This window comes from Mesoplodon bidens, assembly GCF_964165515.1.
Source record: "Mesoplodon bidens genome assembly, chromosome: 5".
NCBI classification, from domain to species: Eukaryota; Metazoa; Chordata; class Mammalia; order Artiodactyla; family Ziphiidae; genus Mesoplodon; species Mesoplodon bidens.
Genome location: NC_138161.1, coordinates 144247086 through 144266470, shown reverse-complemented (window position 1 = coordinate 144266470; position 19385 = coordinate 144247086). Strand labels below are relative to the sequence as shown.

The 19385-nt window shown below is 48.7% G+C and overlaps 1 protein-coding gene across 2 annotated transcripts in view; it reads left to right on the top strand.

Annotated features, from left to right (window-relative positions):
• EPHB1 (EPH receptor B1) overlaps nt 1–19385 on the top strand; it is a gene marked incomplete at both ends in the record, with an annotated part of 429185 nt that overhangs the window by 158337 nt on the left and 251463 nt on the right. For both annotated transcript variants that reach the window (XM_081234446.1, XM_081234445.1), the window contains one exon: nt 3622–4303. In XM_081234446.1, the coding sequence (XP_081090572.1) occupies nt 3622–4303 (682 nt within the window). The remainder of the gene's footprint in view (nt 1–3621; nt 4304–19385) is intronic.

Sequence of the window (19385 nt, the reverse complement as noted above, 5' to 3'; positions counted from 1 at the left end):
TGGGGAGGCAGGCCTGATGTATGAAAGGGTGTTAAGGGAACACACTGCCCCTTGGGTCTGGTTAAAGCAGCCTCCCTCTGTCCCTCCGCCCACCCCCCACCCCCACCTCGGCTGGTGAGAGCCTAGGGCTTCTGCTGCACCAAGCTATATTTTCAGTGTCCACTGGTCTGGTCCAACCCACCATCATCTCTCACCTGGACTAGGACAGTGATGTACATGTCCCGCTCATACACTCGTCCACCCCAGTCTCTACTTTGCATCAGAGGAATCTTTTAAAAACTCAGCTCTGATCACCTGATTTTCCTCCTTAAAACTCATCAGTACCTTCTAGTTACCCTCAGGATGAAATTCGAAGTTCTCTACCAGACTCATCCTCTCCCCAGTCTCCTTCCTACCACCTCCAGCTTCTTATGACTCTTATTCCTCAGTGGTGCCAGGACACTTTCCCCACCACAGGGCCTTTGCACTTGCTGTCCCTGGGCCTCGATGCTCCGCCCCTTCTCTGCCCCTCTCTGCCCCCAGCAGATGCACACTTTTCCTGGCTAACTTCTATCCATCCGTCCCTCTCAGCTTGGAGGGTCTTCTCTGCCAGACCTCTGTATATCAAGTACACCCCCCCCTCACTTGGCATCCTGAAATGTTTCCTCACAGCAGTTAACACAATTGTAATAATTTAGTTATTTTAATAACCATTTGTCTAATTTCTGTTTCTCTCACTAGATTATAAGCTTCATATTTCTGCATCCCCAGTGGCTAATGGAATGCCTGGCATAAAGTTGGCATTCAGTAAATATTTTTTTCGTTGATGGATGAATGAGGTAGAACTATAAAGCAATGACACTGATTCCAAGTATCATAAACAAAGAATAATGTCTGTCCTCCCTGCTGGGAATGCTATTCCACCCTCATCTCGATTTCCCCAAACCTTCTCTTTCAAGGCCCCCAATCCTAATTGCCACTAACTTGGAGAGCTCTTGTGCCTCCTCCAGCCCCCTCTGATTGCTATATTTCAACCCCCGTACCACCCACGGGCAGGAGAAGAATGAAAAAAGGAAAGAAAAAGACTCCATCATGGCCTTTTCCTGAACAACGAGGAGTTATTTTCCTTTCCCTCAATTTCTCTCTACTCTTTCCCTTTGAATATACAGCTGTATTCCCCCTAATTTGCTTTGATTGCTCCCTTAGGAGTTGTGATGGAATCAATTAGACCCGTAGATTTTTATGACTCCAGGTCACCCAGTATGATTCCTCATTTTACAGATGAGAAAACTGAGGCTCAGAGAGGTTAATGTTTGAAACAATTACTTCTGTCGGGTCTTATAATACCAATCAGTGTCATTTTCTAAGACAAATGTTCTCAATATCCCAGCTGCACAGGAGCGTAAATCCTCATTCTGTCTGTTTAAGGGTGTACTGGTGGTGATAGTCTCAGAGCTAAGGTGAGCCCCCAAAGGTGGGCTTCCTGTCCTGCTCCCACACAGCAGAGCTGCATTAGTCTTGGGTGGGTCAAGGTCCCCACCCTAATTGGGGCCTCAAGCTTCACCTGTGCGTTGACAAAGGAGCCCCATGTTTGTGCTGAGACCTCATACAGCCCAATGAACTGATGGATCGTGAGACCTGCTGTGTTTAAACAATTGCAGAACAGCAAAAAAAAAAAAAAAAAAAAAATCCTTTCCTTCCCTCAGAAGTCATGTAGGGTCAACTGGGAAAATGTAATTTCAAAACAGCCATGGGAGAGAGGCCTGACAATTTGAACTGAAACAACTGTCAGCGATGACTTCTCCCTAATGTATTTGCTCTCTGGTTCCAAAAAACCAGGCAAGCAGAACATAACTTTAATGAACACATTTAAATAGAACATAACACAATCTAAAGAAGGAATAAAAAGTGGTTCCTCAACATCTAGAAATTAAATAAGAAATGAAGCAAGGTCTAGGTGCAGTTGGCTGTGTGTGAGGATCCCAGAAGGAGCCCACCAGCTAGAGAGGGAACTGGGCCCCCTGAGAGTGTGGGAGGGGCCTGGGGAGAAGGAGTGGCCATGGGGGTCACTGTACAGGCCTGGGTGGGTGGGACCAGCTCTCCACGTACCCATCTTTCCTCTGCACCATGCATGCCTGGTCTTCAGAAGCCCCGGTACAAGTTTAAAGGACAGCCTTGCTTTGCCCTCCTGCTCCTACAGATAATTAATTCTGTGTAAGAAGAAATTCTGATATATTTCCCATGTACACTTGATTAGCTTTTAGCTCTTTTAATAAAGAATTCTAATTTATATATTTCAAGTCCACACTGTGAATAATAAGCAATTAATACAATATTTAAAGAAATGGCACTTGTTTGTTTTTTTTTTTTGTCACCACTGCTAAATAGTCAAGGACCTTGACCTATTTTCTCTTTTCACTTTAGAAGTTGAATTTCTTCTGCCCGTTATTTACTTCTTTAGCAAACACATTGGAACCTCCTGGGAACACCCCCAGTTCTTGAGGTCAGCGTCCTGAGAGCTTCCCAGTATGGACAGCTGCTTCCTCTCCTGGCACAAGGAAGAAAGAATGACCCAGCAACTCTTCTTTGACCCCTGGCCCAGAGTGGCTCATTAAGGAAGCTGTGTCTTTATGGACCCCCTCCCTTATTACCTGAAATAAGTTACTAGGTGAATTTCTTTGGCCATTCAAAGCACTAGTTTCTATTTCCTCTCTTTCCCATCTCCTTTATGACCATGGGACCACGGGTGAATTGCATGATGTCTTTTCACCTGTAAATTGAGGATGATAATCTAGTTGTATGGGGAACTGTTGAGACTATTGAGAGACATCACTTACTAAATGCATTTTTCCTCCTCTCCTTCCAATCTACAGGACTGCTAAAAATGAGAGCTCTCTTTTCCAACATGAATCACAATAGTCTCTCCCTTATTAAGAAGCTTTCCTTATTCCCTAAGTAACCCCTTCCAGCATTCTCTTCCATCATATCTTTGTTTGACGTGTGTGCACAATGATGCTTAATTTGCTTCATTAAGGATCTCTCTTAGAATCTCTACTCTTATCCACTTCAGTCTAACTTTTTCAGAGATTGATGTTATAAAACAAAAGTTTATGTGAATCTAAGTTTATTGAACAATTCTGAAAAGCTTTATATTCATATGCTTTTTGGAGATATAAAAGTGTTTCACCACAATAAAGAAATTAGGTTCAGAAATGAGAATTTCCCAGGTGGGGGTGTCATGTGGTCAGACCCGTAATACACAGAGTGACTGTTGCGAGCAGAGGCAGTGGCATTGAAGATGAAAGTGCCTACCATTGCACAGGGCTAAGAGCTGCAGGTGGTCCCTTGGATGTAATGAGTCATTGTCACAATGAGAGCTGTGGGTTAGATGAAGGGAGGCTTTCTAGGGTGAAGTCTGTTATATTTTGGGGTGGGCTGCAGAGAAGTCTTCTGAAGTCTGCTTATAAGGAGACCTTTAAAAGCAAGTTCAACTTAGGTGCATTCATTTCTCAAGTCAAGCAGCCAGACTGGTGAGCTCGTAAGGCCCCCTCAGTGCCAGGCTTCTCCTCCACTCTGCCTCTCCTTGTCTTCTTACTCTCTATTTTGTGTTTTTCATGTGTGTGCCTGGCCTGCTTGGTACAGTGGGAAGAAGTCAGTGGCTATGATGAAAACCTGAACACCATCCGCACCTACCAGGTGTGCAATGTCTTCGAGCCCAACCAGAACAACTGGCTGCTCACCACCTTCATCAACCGGCGGGGGGCCCATCGCATCTACACGGAGATGCGCTTCACTGTGAGGGACTGCAGCAGCCTCCCCAACGTTCCAGGCTCCTGCAAGGAGACCTTCAACTTGTACTACTATGAGACTGACTCTGTCATTGCCACCAAGAAGTCGGCCTTCTGGTCCGAAGCCCCTTACCTCAAAGTGGACACCATTGCTGCAGATGAGAGCTTCTCCCAGGTGGACTTCGGGGGAAGGTTGATGAAGGTCAACACAGAAGTCAGGAGCTTTGGGCCTCTTACGCGGAATGGTTTTTATCTTGCTTTCCAGGATTATGGAGCCTGTATGTCTCTCCTTTCTGTCCGTGTCTTCTTCAAAAAGTGTCCTAGCATTGTGCAAAATTTTGCAGTGTTCCCAGAGACCATGACTGGGGCGGAAAGCACATCTTTGGTGATTGCTCGGGGCACCTGCATCCCCAATGCAGAGGAAGTGGACGTGCCCATCAAACTCTACTGCAACGGGGACGGGGAGTGGATGGTGCCCATCGGGCGCTGCACCTGTAAGCCTGGCTATGAGCCTGAGAACAGCGTGGCCTGCAAGGGTAAGCCCTGAGGCTCTTGAGGCCTCTACCTCCTGCCCTCCTGGGGCAGGGCCGAGTCAGCAAAGGTCCCTGCCTCCAGCTCGGGGTCATAAAGGAACAGAAGAGCCTAATGGCTTCTTCTAACGATCTGGGGGGAACCCCCACCTCCAGTGCTAGGCCTGATGATTTTCCAGTTGTGTTCAACTGGATACCCGTATCTATGGTGGGGGGAAGAGATGGGGAGAGTTCCAAATGGTGGGTAATCACTTAATAACCACTCAGGTATATTTAGTTTTGGGGACATTGGCACTCATAGTCTCCTTTTCTCTCTCTTTCTCCCTCTTTCAGACACACACACACACACACACACACAGACCCACACACACGCATCCAATCCAGCCCCATGCTCTGAGGTGTGGATTATTTGGGTTGCCATAGACAAATCACTCAAGGGTAACTGAGAAGTGACTGAATTTGGAAAATACTTTGGTTCATTTCAGTCCAGCTCCCACAGCACTCAGCTTGGTACAGAACCCATGTAGGTCATTAACTCAAAGCCCCCTAGCTTGGCTGTCTTCCTCCAGGGTCTCAGTGCCAGGCCCTGGGGCAGGAATGGGGTCTAGCATTAGTAGGTCCTGGAAGGAGGTGAAGCTGTTGGAATCGGGGTGGGACAGTACTGTGTGTTCTACTACCTGTGCTTCAGGATGATACAGAGTGATGGTGACTGTGCAGATGGGGGTGTCAGGGTACCCTGTGCTCACACTGACCCTCCTCAGTCCAGGAGAGCACGTGTGCAATACATGGCAATAAACGTGCTGAACTGGCTTGAGACTCGATCTTCTCTGGGAGTTAATAGAGGGGTCTAGAGGGTCCATGGCTCATCTGTTGCCTGAGTACATGGAAGCTGAAGGGTCCATGGCTCATCTGTTGCCTGAGTACATGGAAGCTGAACAGGAGGGAATCCAAAGTTGGGGAAGAGAAGACTGTTTTCCTTTATCTTTTGCTTGTGGCTTTCAAAGTTTCAGATTCTTTCAAGAGCAAGGCTTCCCATATGGACCCCAGAAACCACCTTGACCCTAACTTCTTACGAGGGGTGCCCCAGTCCTTTGGGGACAAGTTGGAGGTGGGGGGGTGGCTGTGGTTGCTCCTTCTTCTCCATCATGAGCTTCATTCCAGCTGTCCCCCGTCATCATCCCCACCCTGCCTGAACATCAGAACATCCCTTGTGTGTCTCCTTCCCCACTTACCTTGCTCGCCAAACACCTGCAGGCAAAGCACCAGGCACAGGATTGCTAATGCCCACCTGCTCTGCGAACCTTTGGACTCAGCTAATTGCCTGGGCTGGGGCACTCACACAGCCTTTCTGAGGGCTTCTGAGAGTGGAGAGCTGTGCCTTTGTGTGTTTATTGGGTTTCTTGGTTATGGTACCCGTGATGGATGATGTGGAAATGGGGGTGAGAGAGTGCCAGATCAAGTGATGAATCAATGCAGACAGGTTTAAAACCAACCCAGCCTGGTCCCACAGCGCTCCTCTTTGTCCCATTGTTTGGGGGTGGGAGGGAGGTGCCCTCTTGGGCATGTGTCAGGGTCTGAGTGGAGACCCAGGCCCCAGGCTGAGTTCTTAAAGGCGCAGGTGCAGCAGCTGCCAGGCATGCTTGCAATAGCACGGGTGATTTCTCCAGGCTTCAAAGGGTTGCCACACTGCACTTGCTGGCTGGGGCCCTCTTGTTTCCCATTATTTCCTGAGCAGAATGGCCGGAACCAGAGCAAGCACTGATTGGTTCTGATTTAATTGGGACTCTGGGAACAGGCTCTCATTTCTCTGGGCTAATTGGAACTTTTCTCTTTTGGGGGGTTCTTGTGTCCCTGTTGCTTGTCCGTCACCTCCTGTGGTTGTCCTGGGAGGGCCTATGGGGACAAATATGTAAATCCAAGTGGTTACTTTCCATGCTCCCTACTCAGCCCCGCCCTCCTCCTGACTTTTGGTGGATGTTCCTGATCTAGAGCTGTCATGAACCTGACCTGACTTCACAAACTACTTGTTGCAAACTCACTGGAAGCTGGAGGAGATGGGGAGCCCAGGACATCATCACTTTGCCATTTCAGAGGCACAGGCAGCCACATTTTGGTGGCATTTCTAAGAGTGGAGAGTGGAAAGCCAGGTGGCATCATAGGTCCTGCAGCCCAGCGGCCTGGCTGAGCTCAGTGCCCTAGAAAGGCAGAAAAGCACCTTTTCTTCTGTCTCAAGAAATTTAAGCTGAATCTTCCAAATTCTTTGACCTTGGCTCTGCTGGTAACCCGGGCTTGATGGCTGAGCCTGACCTCCCTCCCCAGGGCTCATAGCAAGGGGCTGCCCTGGGAGGTAAACGGGTCTGGGGCATAGATGGTGACCTTGGGAGGATTCTGCACCCTTTGGATGGGGATGGGCAGTGCATGAGGAGGTATTTGTAACTAGTCCTTGGGGTGTATCTTCAAGAGAAGGTGCTCAATTCATTTTGGATGCTCATGCTGGGGGGCTGTCAGGTGGGCACTGTGGCCCTTCACAGCAGTTCTGGGGTGGCCTGCCTAGTACAGGCGATTCTCCTGAGGCGAGAAGCATGGAGATTGGTGGATGCAATAGAGACCTGTAGGTGAGAAAGTCTTGTGAGCTTCCATCAGCTGTCCTGGTAGGACTGGAGAATGAAGGCAAGGTGCTCTCTCCCAATACAGACCTGAGAATTGATGCCTTGGAGCCCAGCTGGGAGAAACCTGGATGGTTCTGTGATTCACAGTTATGTTGATCTGATTAACTTTCTTTTCTGGATATTTGAATCTGAGCCTCTGCATGTGTCAAATCTATGGGGTGACAGAAAGAATATCTTTTATATTGTTTTTCTGGCAGTTCAGACTTTCATCACAGGCAAGAATCGTATTCTGACTTTTCCCTTTGCATCTGCTAAACCCTCTCCTGTCAAAGACATGGTGACCAATTTCTTGGTTCTTCGGAAGCATCTGGGGACCAATTAGGCAGCTCAACCAGCAAAGAGTGGTCCTGGCCTAGAGCTGTTCCTGTTGTGAGGAGGGAGGGTGCTGGAAGGAAGGGGTGGCAAGCAGAGGAAGCCGTGGGGGGAGCTTGCACAGCAGGCTGTGGAGCGAGCGGCTCACACACTTTCTAGAGGTCTCCACGGCCCAAGGCCTCTTCCGGACTCATCCTTTCTGCACACGTAGGTTGGACTGATCAAGCAGAATCACAGCAGCCTGTTGACCTCACCAGTGACTCTGACCCCATCATGCATTTATCTCTGTGAAATTGTTAATTACTAGGAAAATGACCTATATGCCCCACTTTCAAGTTTTATGCTCTTAGTTTAGCAGATTAGTGAGAGATCGTGGATTTGTCATTCCCAACCTGCATGCCTTCCCTGCTCAGGTGGATGGCTACGTCCATTCTCTTTGTGAGTCCCTGTAGCCTAACTGTCCCTGGGCCAGGGAGGCCAAGAGCTGGTGCTTGGCAAGCTCCCTCTGTGCTGTGGAGCCTACAATGTTGCATCAGCTAAAGTTGGTCTCGGGGGTCAGCTAAGATCAATCCAACTCTGGATGTTGGCAGGGCCTTGGCAGCTCCTGAAGAACAGAGCTGTTCTCAGCTGTTCTCTGTCCCTCGTTTTGTGTCCCTTCTGCTCCTCAGCATCCACCAAAGGGCTGCCCTGGGCTCTACAGCCTCATGGGCACTGTGTGTGCAGCCCTTCCCCCCGCCCCCCGCCGCCCCGCTCCTCGGCCACACTTCCCCGTCCCTCCCCCAGGTCTCTTCTTCCCACCTTCCCTCCCTCCAAACGGGGACTCTTTTCCTTGGTAATTTTCCACCTACATGTAAATTCCTTCATGCCTGGAAACCCAAGGGACATTTTGAACCTTTCAACAGTTTCAGCACCTTTGTCAACCTGAGAGGCCGAGATGAGCCAATCTATAAGCCTGGGGGAGTCGAGACAAAAAATCTGCAGGATTTGAAGGGGGAGAAAAATGTGTCTAATTTAGCTCCTCTTGGAAAAAAGAAGTTTCTGGGGCCTGTTTCCAGCTCCCTTCATCCTGGGTGTTGAGAGAGAAACTGGGGGCCTGACAGAGCATGTGTGTGTGTGTGTGTGTGTGTGTGTGTGTGTGTGTGTGTGTGTATGGTGCTGTGCTGGTGGCTGCATTCAGGGGCACTGACGAACCTTTTCTTCTCTGCTCTCTGGCCCATCAGCTGTTGGCTGGTGACCGAGAGGAAGGCCACAACCTAGACGCTTCCTCTCAGCCCCAGGGAGACCCGCTCTGCGGAGCCCAGGGTCATTATCACCACAGCCCGGTAAGATGAGCTTCATGGTAGGATCGCCCAACGGACTACTTCACTGAGAAACCTCTCAGGCCTCCACGGTGGCCCTGCCCAGTGCCCTCCAAGAGGCCTCCTATGTAATTGGCTGGATGTGATGGGCTGTGACACCAACATGAGCAACAGTAAACAGAGCTGGAAGGATGCCCTCTGCCTCACTGACTCCAGCACACGGGGCAGGGGTGTGTGGTCCCAGACTCTGGTGGCGGCAGGGGACAGCAAGGAGAACAGGGGAGAGGGGCAGCTCTGGGTTCCAAACCCCTTGTGCTCTGCATCGCCCCTTCTGCCTTTGAGGGACAGGGATAGAAGCAATCATGATTCTCCCAGGTCAGCGCTAGCGTATAGAGAATGTTCGGGGCATGATAGCTGTCCTGGATAGAAGTCCATGACTTAGCAAATATTCTCAAAGATGATGACGAAGGTACCATACGGTCATTATTGAGTCGGTGTGGGCAGTGGAGACATCACGGGGTGAGCAGTTCAGCTGGGGCTCTGGGCCCACCACTATTGCACCATGAAGAACCATCGAGCCTGAAACAGCCCAAGCCGGGGGGTGGAGGGGAGGGTTGGGGTGGGAGCGGGCAGGATACGGAGAGACCATCTATTCTGACTGCCTCATTTATCCATGGAGAGAGGGCAGCCAGAGAGCATCTCTGGATACCAATCCAGGGAGCCCTGTTGGGTAATGTCAGAGCTGGATCAGGACCCAGGTCTGGGAGGCCACCATCTGCTTTTGCTTCTGAGTCTGGTTTTTGTTGAAATTAACCGTCCTTGGATGTACAACATCTTTTTCCAGGAATATCCACCCCCTCTCAGCTGTTTTCCCATGAACACTTTCTCTGTGTCTGTGTTGTCCCTTGTTTTATCTTGGGTCCAGGCACTCCGTGGAGCTGTGCTCTACGGTCATACATTTCCACACTGTAAAGCACAGGGCTCCACGTTGACTAGCCCCATCTTCTTTTTAATCTTTCTGGGAGCAGTACCATCTCTCCAGATGTTCTGACATGTTGACGTGCCTGTGAGCCATCCAGAGGGGCATGGCATCTGGGCGGAGGTGGGGTGGGGGGGTGGTGACACCAAGCTCCCTAGGAAGGGTGAGGTCTAAGGCTTTGTGCTTCCAGAAGAGGACAGGGGGGGATGACAGGACTGTGGGCTAGAGGCCTGATTGTGGCTCTGTAATCAACATCAAGGAACAGCATGGGCCCCGAGGGCTGGACCCCAGCTCATGCAGGGCTGTGGTCACACTTACCCCCTTTGCTTCCTGTCCCCAACTCTCTCTGGAGCTGGACAGCCCCTGTATGCAGAGCCTGAGCACACCTATCTGCACAAACATCCTTGCCTGGAGGGTGAATCACCACTTTTGAGTTTGAAGCATGGAGATGAAAACTCCCACTGAATCTGAGCTTGCCTGGAGCTGGGACCCTCCGTTCTGGACCACAGGAGCTCTGATGATCTGAGCTCTGTTTCCACGGCTTTGGCCCATTGACAAGCTGTGTTGACAGTGCCCTGATGCTCCTGGGCCTCAGTTCTCTCTCAAGGCAGTGAGGTGAAGATCCCGAGAAGAGTCAGCTCAGGGCAACTGCAAATGGAATGCATTCTGTTTGCACACCGCCAGGAGCAAGCCTTATTTTGCCAACAGGGCCATGGCAGGGACACTGAGAGAGGGACACCCTGACCTTTCCCTAGGGGAAGGGTCTCCGTCTGCAGATGTCCTGTCTGTACTGTCCTTGCTGGCTAAGAGCTGGAGTACCGGTTACCTGGTCAGGCAGCTGCAGCTGAGCCTTCCACTTTTGTTTCAAGGGCCAGTTAATGAGTCCGGGCAGGAGAACCCCAGAGAGATGTGGCTTAGGACAGAGGAGTGTGTCTCGATCTGCCTGGGGCCCCGGAAGCCATCCTGTATGACAGAGAGCATCTTGCCTTCCTGTGTGCCCGCCCAGCCTGCCGCATGAGGAGTCTGTGCAGCTGCAGGTGTACTGGGTTCACCCTCTCGTGTGTGTGTGTGTGTGTGTGTGTGTGTATGCGCGCGCGTGCGTGGGGACACTCATGGCCCAAGAGGTCGGGAGGAAATCAGCTCAGCTGCGTCAGGCCCTGGAGAGGTTGGTAAGGGTTAGGAGGCACTGTGGGAAGCCTCAGGAGGCTTCTTGGAATCACAGGACAGAAATTTAGGGCCAGGGAGGGCCAGGAGCAGCCCTAACAAGGGTTTTCATTGAGGGTGGGACCGGTTCAGGAGAAGGGTTGGATCAGGCCCTTCAGTTTCTAGCTTGTCCCTGGCATCTGTCTGGAATATCCCACCAATGCTGTGGGCACATAGTGCCCCTAGTGGGGGCTGGAGTTACTTGGTCTTCAGGTATGACCCTTGGGGCCTGCTCAGGTCACCTCCTTGCAGGCCTTGGCAGTTCTGGCCTCCTATTCCTCAGTCTGGTTGGATTCCACTTGTGAGTTCCTGTGGATGGAGTGTCTCTATGCTCATTCTTTCTCTAGGTTCTTATTAGACACCTACTGTCACCAGGCCCTTTACACTTATACACTCAGATGAAGAGATTATACTTCTGAGAATCTGCTAGATTCTTAGCTCTTAGAAAGCACTTGCAATATCCAGACGGCAAGGGGAACACAAGTGGCCTATGGAGGGTGGCCCCTCCCAGCTAGGTAAGGCCTCTAAGCCCACCAGATGACACGTACTTTGCTTTCCCACGGTGGTCCCCCAGCCTGCTCTTAGACACCACCAGGGATGGGACACTCTGCCTTCCTGAGGCAGCCTGGTTCATCACGGAGCCCTTCTTTCTAGGACTGAAATGACTCAGGGGCCCACCGCTCTTGTTCCTGGGTTGGAACTTTTAAGCAAATCTCCCTTATCCCAAGTTACCTTTTGTTGTTATTTTTTAAATGTTTTGAACAGGTAGAACATATGAAATTAAGTTTCCCTTTGACTCTGGTCCTGATCGGGTCCCTCACTGTTTTAGTTTCTGGTATTCTCTTGCCAATACGGTCCATGCATTTGCACACCCAGAATGTAGACAAGTCCTTTCCTCATCTACACAGGGCTTACTGCACAGGGTTTGTCACCTAGTTCCACACCCCCCCACACCTTCTTGCTTAACAAGGAAAGTTAGCAGTAGTTTGGTTGGTTGTATTACCTAGAAATCTGGCCTCTTTCTTTCCAATGATTGAGTAATATTCCACTGGATGGTTGTACTTTTATTTAATTGGTCCTTCATTTATATACATGTAGGCTTCATCCTGTGTTTTGCTACTTCTAAACAAAGTTTCAGCAAACATCCTTATGCCTTCATCTTTGCACTTAGGAGTGAGCATATCTGTGAGATTAATTAATTAATTAATTAATTAATTCAATGAATATTTATTGAAGACTATCTGTGTGTCACAGACTTTTCTAAGAGCTAAGATGTAGCAAGTTCTTTGAAGTAAAATGGCTGAATCAGAGTATATAAATTTTTAATTTTGATAGATATTCCCAAATAGTCCTCCCAAAAAGGACATTTTCTTCCAATTTTTGCTCCCACCAACAACGTATGAGGGTTCCTGTTCTCCATACCTGCGCCAAGATAATACAATATCAATTGTTTTTATCTTTGCCAATCTGATCGATAAAAGTTGGCCTCCCACTGTGGTTTCAGTTTCCATTTGTCTTGCCATGAGGGGCATTGAACATGGCAAAGTTCCATAAATTGCCTTGTTTGTGGGTTGAGACGCAAGCGTTCCTATGTAGGTGGGTGTGCCCTTGGCAGTCAGTTTGGAGTGTGCTCGCTCCACGATGACGTCTACCGTCCACTCGCCTCCGGTCCCTTCCCTCCTGGCCTTCATCCCACCCTCAGGCATTCTTTGCCCATCTCTAGCGTCAGGACATTTGGGCACGTGCTGCGCACCTATCTCAGTGTTTCCCGACTGTGGTAGGGGAAAGGAGAACAGGTGGGACAGGACAGGAGCCGGTGCTGATGCCAAAGGGCCACGCCACCCTTCTGGCCAGTCTCAGGAAGGCTGGCCAAGCCCGGTGTGGGGGGAAACCCGCCTCGCTTTTCCCGTCCTTCTCCTCCTGCCCAGGGCCTGTTCTGGGCTCCCTGCCCCCCTTCCTGCAGTCCTGGTCTGCCCCACGCGTCCCTCAGCTCTCACCCTTTGCCCAGTCCCTCCACCGGGCATCGCTTCCTTTTACTCTCTCAGCTTAGCTCTGGGGCCTCGGGGCTCAGCTCACCCTGGTGACTCCCCCTCCACTGCCCGTCCTCAATCACCAGCCCTCAGCCGGCGCCTCCTCCAGCCTCCTCTTCATGTCTTCCGCAGCCTCTCACCCTCACTGGACCTGCCACCCCTTCCACGGCAGCCCTGATCTGTCTCAGCCCCACCCCTGACCAGGTGTCCTTGCCCAGCCTGCGGAAGCCCCATGCCTACTTCTGCCAGTGGGCGTTGTCTTAGCCCTGGGCTGCGGCTCACCTCATTCTGTTTGGTTTTGTCTTCAGCTCTGCAGCAGTTCTTTCTCTCTGGGGCCGTGGACTTCCCACCTCTCTCACGAGCCTCAGCCTCCCTCTCCCCTCTTCCTCTCCTCTCCACTCCTCTCCCCTCTCCCCTCCCTCCCTTCCTTCCTCACTACTTTTCTGTTTAAATATATTCAGGTTAAAAGGTGAGTCCGCTTAAAGAAAAATAATAAGTTAAATAATAAATTTAAAAATCTGGCATGTAGATATGGCCGAAAGCCATCAAGATAATATGCAAATGACTGATGTTTAAAAAACTGCTGATGTGCCCTGTTTACCTAGGTTAAGAAAGCAGCCCGTATGCTCTGCAGGGCCATCCCACACTCCATTGGCAGATCATGCTGACGGCTCTGATTCGGGTACAGAGCAAACTTCTCTGCACTGGCTCTCAGCTTGCACTGAGGCACTAGTGCAGCGTGGCTGTCGTGTACAGAGCGCTCACATGCACTGGCTGCTCTGCCGAATTCCTCTCCTGCATTATCTCCTAAATCCTCACTGTAGCCCTATGAAGTACATACAATCATCATGCTCGCTTTTTAGTTGAAGATACTGAGGCACAGAGAAGCTAAGCAGCTTTGCCGAGGTCATGCAACGTAGGACTCTGAGGCCTGGCTGATACGTCTTATTCTATTTTCCTCTGACAGCTGGAGAAGAGCAAGACTTGCTTAGGGGCAGCCCTGTGTTTTGTGATGGGAGCTAAGGCTTCAGTGTCCCGCGTGGACTGAGATATAAGCCTTCCCTAAGGTACCCGAAGAAAAGCCATCAGAGTTTGATCAGCATTTTCCATTGGCTAGGGATGAGCCAGGAGGTTCATGGAGGAACCATGCTCACGGCAACAATGAATCAAAGACACACCCCTCCGGCTCCATGGTCAGCCCAGCTCTCACCCTTCTCCTCCCCAAGCTCCCTACGGGCAGGGCCACCCCTGATGAGCCTCTGTGTCCCAAATGCCTACACTGCGCCATCTGTGAAATGAGAACCAAACAAAACACATTGAAAACAAAATTGGTGGAAGCAGGATGTGAGCTGAGGGGGAAGAAAGGCTTTGCAAGTAAGTCAGACAGAGAAAGACAAATATCATATGATATCGCTTATATGTGGAATCTAAAAAAAAAAAAGTGATACAAATGAACTTATTTACAAAACAAAAGCAGACTCACAGACTTAGAAAACAAACTTATGGATACCAAAGGGGAAAGATACTGGGCAGAGTGGGGAGAGATAAATTGGGAGTTTGGGATTGACATGTACACACTACTATATTTTAAATAGATAACCAACAAGGACCTACTGCATAGCACAGGGCTCAATATTGTGTAAGAACCTAAATGGGAAAAGGATTTGAAAAAGAATAGATACATGTATATGTATAATTGAATCACTTTGCTGGATGCTGAAACTAACACAACATTGTTAATCAACTATACTCCAATACAAAATAAAAATTTAAAAAGAAAAAAAAGATGTTTAAGAAAACATCTCAGCTGAACTGGGCAGTGTAAACTCCGAACAAACCAGGCAGGAACGGAGCGCGAGTCCGATGACAAGGCGTGCACTCGGAGAGGTGACGACGGCAGAACCAGATGGAGGAAGTAACCAGTGATGACAGAGGCCTTGTCTGTCTGTTGTCCAATAGAGTGACACGTTGTACACACAGGCACACAGAGACGAAAATCAACAGAGCGGTTGCAAGCCCATACATCATGAAACCCTTGTGCTAAAAGTTGGTGATAATGTGTCAGTTTGACAGAGGACATAAGGTCAGTGTAATGTGTGTGCTTCAAGCAGAAAATGACAATCTGCTCTTTGCACAAGATGGATAGAGCTTCTCATTGAAACTCTATGGAATATGCAAGAACTCTGCCAAATCACGAACTTGGCAAAAATGTACCTGTTCTGCGAATTAGGCAATTGGAGGGTTTCTGTTGGGTTTCTGGGTCTGTCACACACATGCCTGTGTTGATCCGAATGTGGAGGCCCTTGTGGCTTGGGCTTCTCTTCTCTCACTGGTTCTGTTTGTCTTCCCCTCTGCATCTTTGGCCAAATTTGTCTCTCCCCTGTTTTCCTTTTTTTTTTTCCCTCCATTTATTCTATTCTTTTGTCTGTCTTCTCTCTGGAGTTGATTCGAAAAGAGAGAAAAGAGAAAACACATTCCACTGGTAGAATTTTAATGAATGGATGGCTAATTCCATTCATTTTATTTTTTTTCTCTAGGAAACTGTTTAGATGCAAATTGCAAGAACAAATGCATTTTTTCACATAGGAAAATATAGGAAATCAATGGTCTTCAGTGAAATCAATTGCAAATATTACGAGTACCTTTTTTCATCAAAATTATTAATATGTAATCACACGTGTTGATAATAAGGTTATTTTTTTTAAAAGAACATAGCTTTTTAAAAAACTGTCTTTGTAGAATGCCCTGCTTCTCCGTGCTCATTTCTTTATTTTTCTGGAACATTCTCTACTGCTTTCATCTTCTTCAGCCCCATTCTTGATTGTTCCTGGCTTATGAGAATTCTTTCAAACTTCCTTTTTTCCCTAACATCTTCTAAATCTTTCAGTCCAGCTACTAGTTAAGAACCAGTTACCACAGCCGTTTGTGGTTTAACATACCCAATCAGAGTGACAGATGCAACCTTTCAGGCTGACAGCTGACCCTCCCCTCTTGTAGGTAGCTCTAACCCGCTTACCCAGCCCACTTACTTCAGAATTTCCTCACGCAAACGCAGTTATTTGGGAGAGTGTTTCACCTTTGGGGACTGGACTTTCCACCTCCCTTTGCTCTGAACCCCGTCAGGGGGCACCTACTGCCCCTCCTTGCCCACCTGTAGAGTCTAAATGTGAACTCACAGTCCCAGTGCGGGCAGCAGCCCCCTCCCCTCTGAGGACTTGGCTGCAGCCTTGGAGGCAGTGGATGTGCTCCCCAGAGCTCTGACAGGATCAGCACACTAGCCAGTTGGACATGCATACCCCCACGTCTTCCTGACCAGGAGGAGGTAGAGGTGGCCGGGCATCCTGACCCCCCGGGTCCTCTCCCTGCCTTGGCTCCCCCGATGGCCAGGTCTTTTCTGGCCACCCCCCACCATGCCCCCCAGTCTCCTTTCCCGCCCGTAGCTGTGTGCCGGCCCTTCCTTCTGGTCCACAAAGGCTCTCTAGACAGACATTGTGTGCTGTTTGCCAACACGGGGGCCCGGGTACACAGAGGGGGCGAGGGAGAGGCCAGCTGCTCTCTCCTTTCACACAGACCTTTGCTTTCTCCCTTTCAGTCTCCCCCTGGCTCTCTGTCTTTGAACGTGCATATAAAAATAAAAAAAGCAGTTGCTAATTAGAGCCAGAGAATGAGAGCGAGCCTGGAAGAGGGAGGTAGTGGAGGGGCCAGCTCCCGTGCAAATCAACCAGGGAGGAGGGCAGAGGGGCCCCTGAGGGGCTTGGGAGGGATAGTTTGTCAAAATAAGCAACAATGCTTCTTCAGAATGGCAAAGAGGGATTTGTCTTAACCTCCGGTCCTAAAAGGGAAGGAACGGAGAAATGACAGAGTTTCTTGTAAACTCTCACTGCTGGTGTCCGTCTACCCTTCTCATCTTTGTCCCTCTCTCAGTAGCCCCGTAAACAACAGTATCTATTTGGGGGACATTTAAGTGTATCTTTTTATTGGTCATCTTTGTTCTGGCTGATAGAGAATGCAGGATCACTGGCTGAGAGGGGAACCCCCTTACGGAGGAGCCGCTGAGGCACCAGGAAGTCCCAGCTTGGAAAACATCCTCTGACAAATCGAGGCTCTCTGTCAGGGCTTTTTTCTCACCCAGTCCTATTCTTGGTTCACCAGGCAATTTCTTTTCCCAACCCCATGTCATTAAGTTCTCCAAAAGCAAAAGCAGCCCTGATGCCCGGTGCTGAAGGGCTGGATGCCCGGTGGATGGCTGGGGGAACAGCAGCCAGTGTCAGGACAGGACCCGACTCTGACTGGAGATCTTTGAACCCATTGCAGGCTCACAGAAAGTTCCAGATACCACAGCAGTCAGGGCCTGGGGGCACCTACCTGGCAGTTCTTCTGTGGCTTAGAATGACCCCATGCTTCATGGGGCCAGGATCACTCTGAAGGCTGGGAGGTACCCGGGAGGACTGGTTTGGAGAGCTGGCAGTCACAGGGAGGAAGGGTTACCTGGTGACTCGGCCCATCTAGAGATGCAGTTTCTCCAGGCATATAGTGAATGAACTGATGATGCAGATCTATAAAGGTTTTGACGTCAGTGCCCTGTGTGTTGAAAAAAAATGAGGTAATTTTCTGAAAAGGAGAACAGTGGAAGCCTCATCATGATATACATTGGTACTAACTAGTCAGGAAGGAAGAAAGGAAAAGGAAATAGAACCTGGAAAGCAAAGACTATAACTAGCTCATTTTCTTCCACTGGTGGCTGTTTCAGGTGATGGCTACATGTGAGAAGAGAGACCCCACTGGAATCTATTGGGAACATCCTCCAGCTCTGGGATGAGGTCTCAAAATGAGCTTTTCCGGAATCCATACACAGTGGACTGTCTGTAGCACACAGCTCAGTGTAGCTTGTCTTAACCCTGCCCAAGGACTCCTCTGGAAAATAAGGGCTTGAATCCATATCCCAGGCAACTAGCCAGACCACAAAGCTGTTGAGAAAACAGCCATCGATGGGTAGTTGTCAAGAGCTGGTGGCAGGAAAGCTTGGGTTGTTCTGTTCTGGCTCTGTGTTTATGAGCAGAATGACCTCTCTGGGCTCAGTATCGTGTTAAGTGGTTTTATAACACTGTGTTAAGTGGTCTTACAACACTGGGCTCGGGCTGGCAGTGAAGACACCATGAGAATCTCTGCCTGGGTAGAGTTCAGCCAAGATCTTGGCATGTTGCAAGGGTTCAAAAACAGATGCTGATATTATCAACATTTTATTATTAAATAAGCCAGAAGATAATTTTCTATCTGTCTATGGGGTTGGTTCTCTTGAGGTGTATGAGAACTGTGGAAAGGATGTGGTGCATTTACAGAGATCTGGTAAATGTTAAGAAGGCTTAGATAACATGATCTGGGTCATGGGTACATAAACTAGTTTAGAGTCTCTGGAGATAGTGGAAGCCATCCATCTAGTCAGAAGTGGATATGAGCTTAGAGTCTCTGTGGAAGCCACCCATCTAGTCATAAGTGGACATGAGTTTGTCCAGTTTCTCATTGCAAAATTAATTTTTTTAAAATTCTTTTTTTCATTTTTCAGTAACTTTAAATTTTATTTTAAAAAATTATCATACAGAAAATTTAACTTATTTTGGTGGACCGTTTTATGAACTTTAACACATGTTTAGATTTGTGTAACCTCCATAAAAATTAGGAAAGAGAAGAGCTGCCTTATGCTTTCCCTTTACCTCCATTCCCTCCTCCCATCCCCCACCCCTGGCAATCAGTGATCTGTTCTTCATCACCATTATTTTCCCTTTTAAAATGGAATGATAGGGCTTCCCTGGTGGCACAGTGGTTGAGAGTCCACCTGCCGATGCAGGGGACATGGGTTCGTGCCCTGGTCTGGGAAGATCCCACATGCCGCAGAGCGGCTGGGCCCATGAGCCATGGCTGCTGAGCCTGTGCGTCCGGAGCCTGTGCTCCGCAATGGGAGAGGCCACAACAGTAAGAGGCCTGCATACCGCAAAAAAAAAAAAAAAAAAAAAAAAAAGGAATGATACACTGTGCCAACTTTTTGAGACTGGCTTCTTTCATTCAGCATAATGCCTGTGAGATTCATCTTAGCTGCTGTTTGTGTCAGTAATTTGTTCCTTTTCATTGCTGAATAATATTCCATTTTATGGATGCACCATAGCTTTTGTACCTCTTCACCTGCTGAAGAACATTTGGATTGTTTCCAACTTTTGGTGATTATATATAGTTGCTATAAACGTTCAGGTACACGTTTTTGTGTAGACATACATTTTCATTTCTCTAGGGTTAATACCCAGGAGAGGGATTGTTAGGTCATATTAAAATGGGACGTTTTACTGCCAAGCTGATTTTCAGAGTGGCTGCACCATTCTGCATTACCAACAGCAATTGCTCTGCATCCTTGCCAGCTCTTGGTATTATCAGTATTTTTTATTTTAGTCATTCTAATTGGTATATCGTGGTATTTCATGGTGGTTTTAATTTTCATTTCTCTAGTGAATAATGATGTTGAATATCTGTCATGTGCTTACTTGCCATCTCCTTATACTCTTTGGTGAAGTGTCTATTCAACATTTTTGCCCAAGTTTTAATTAAGTT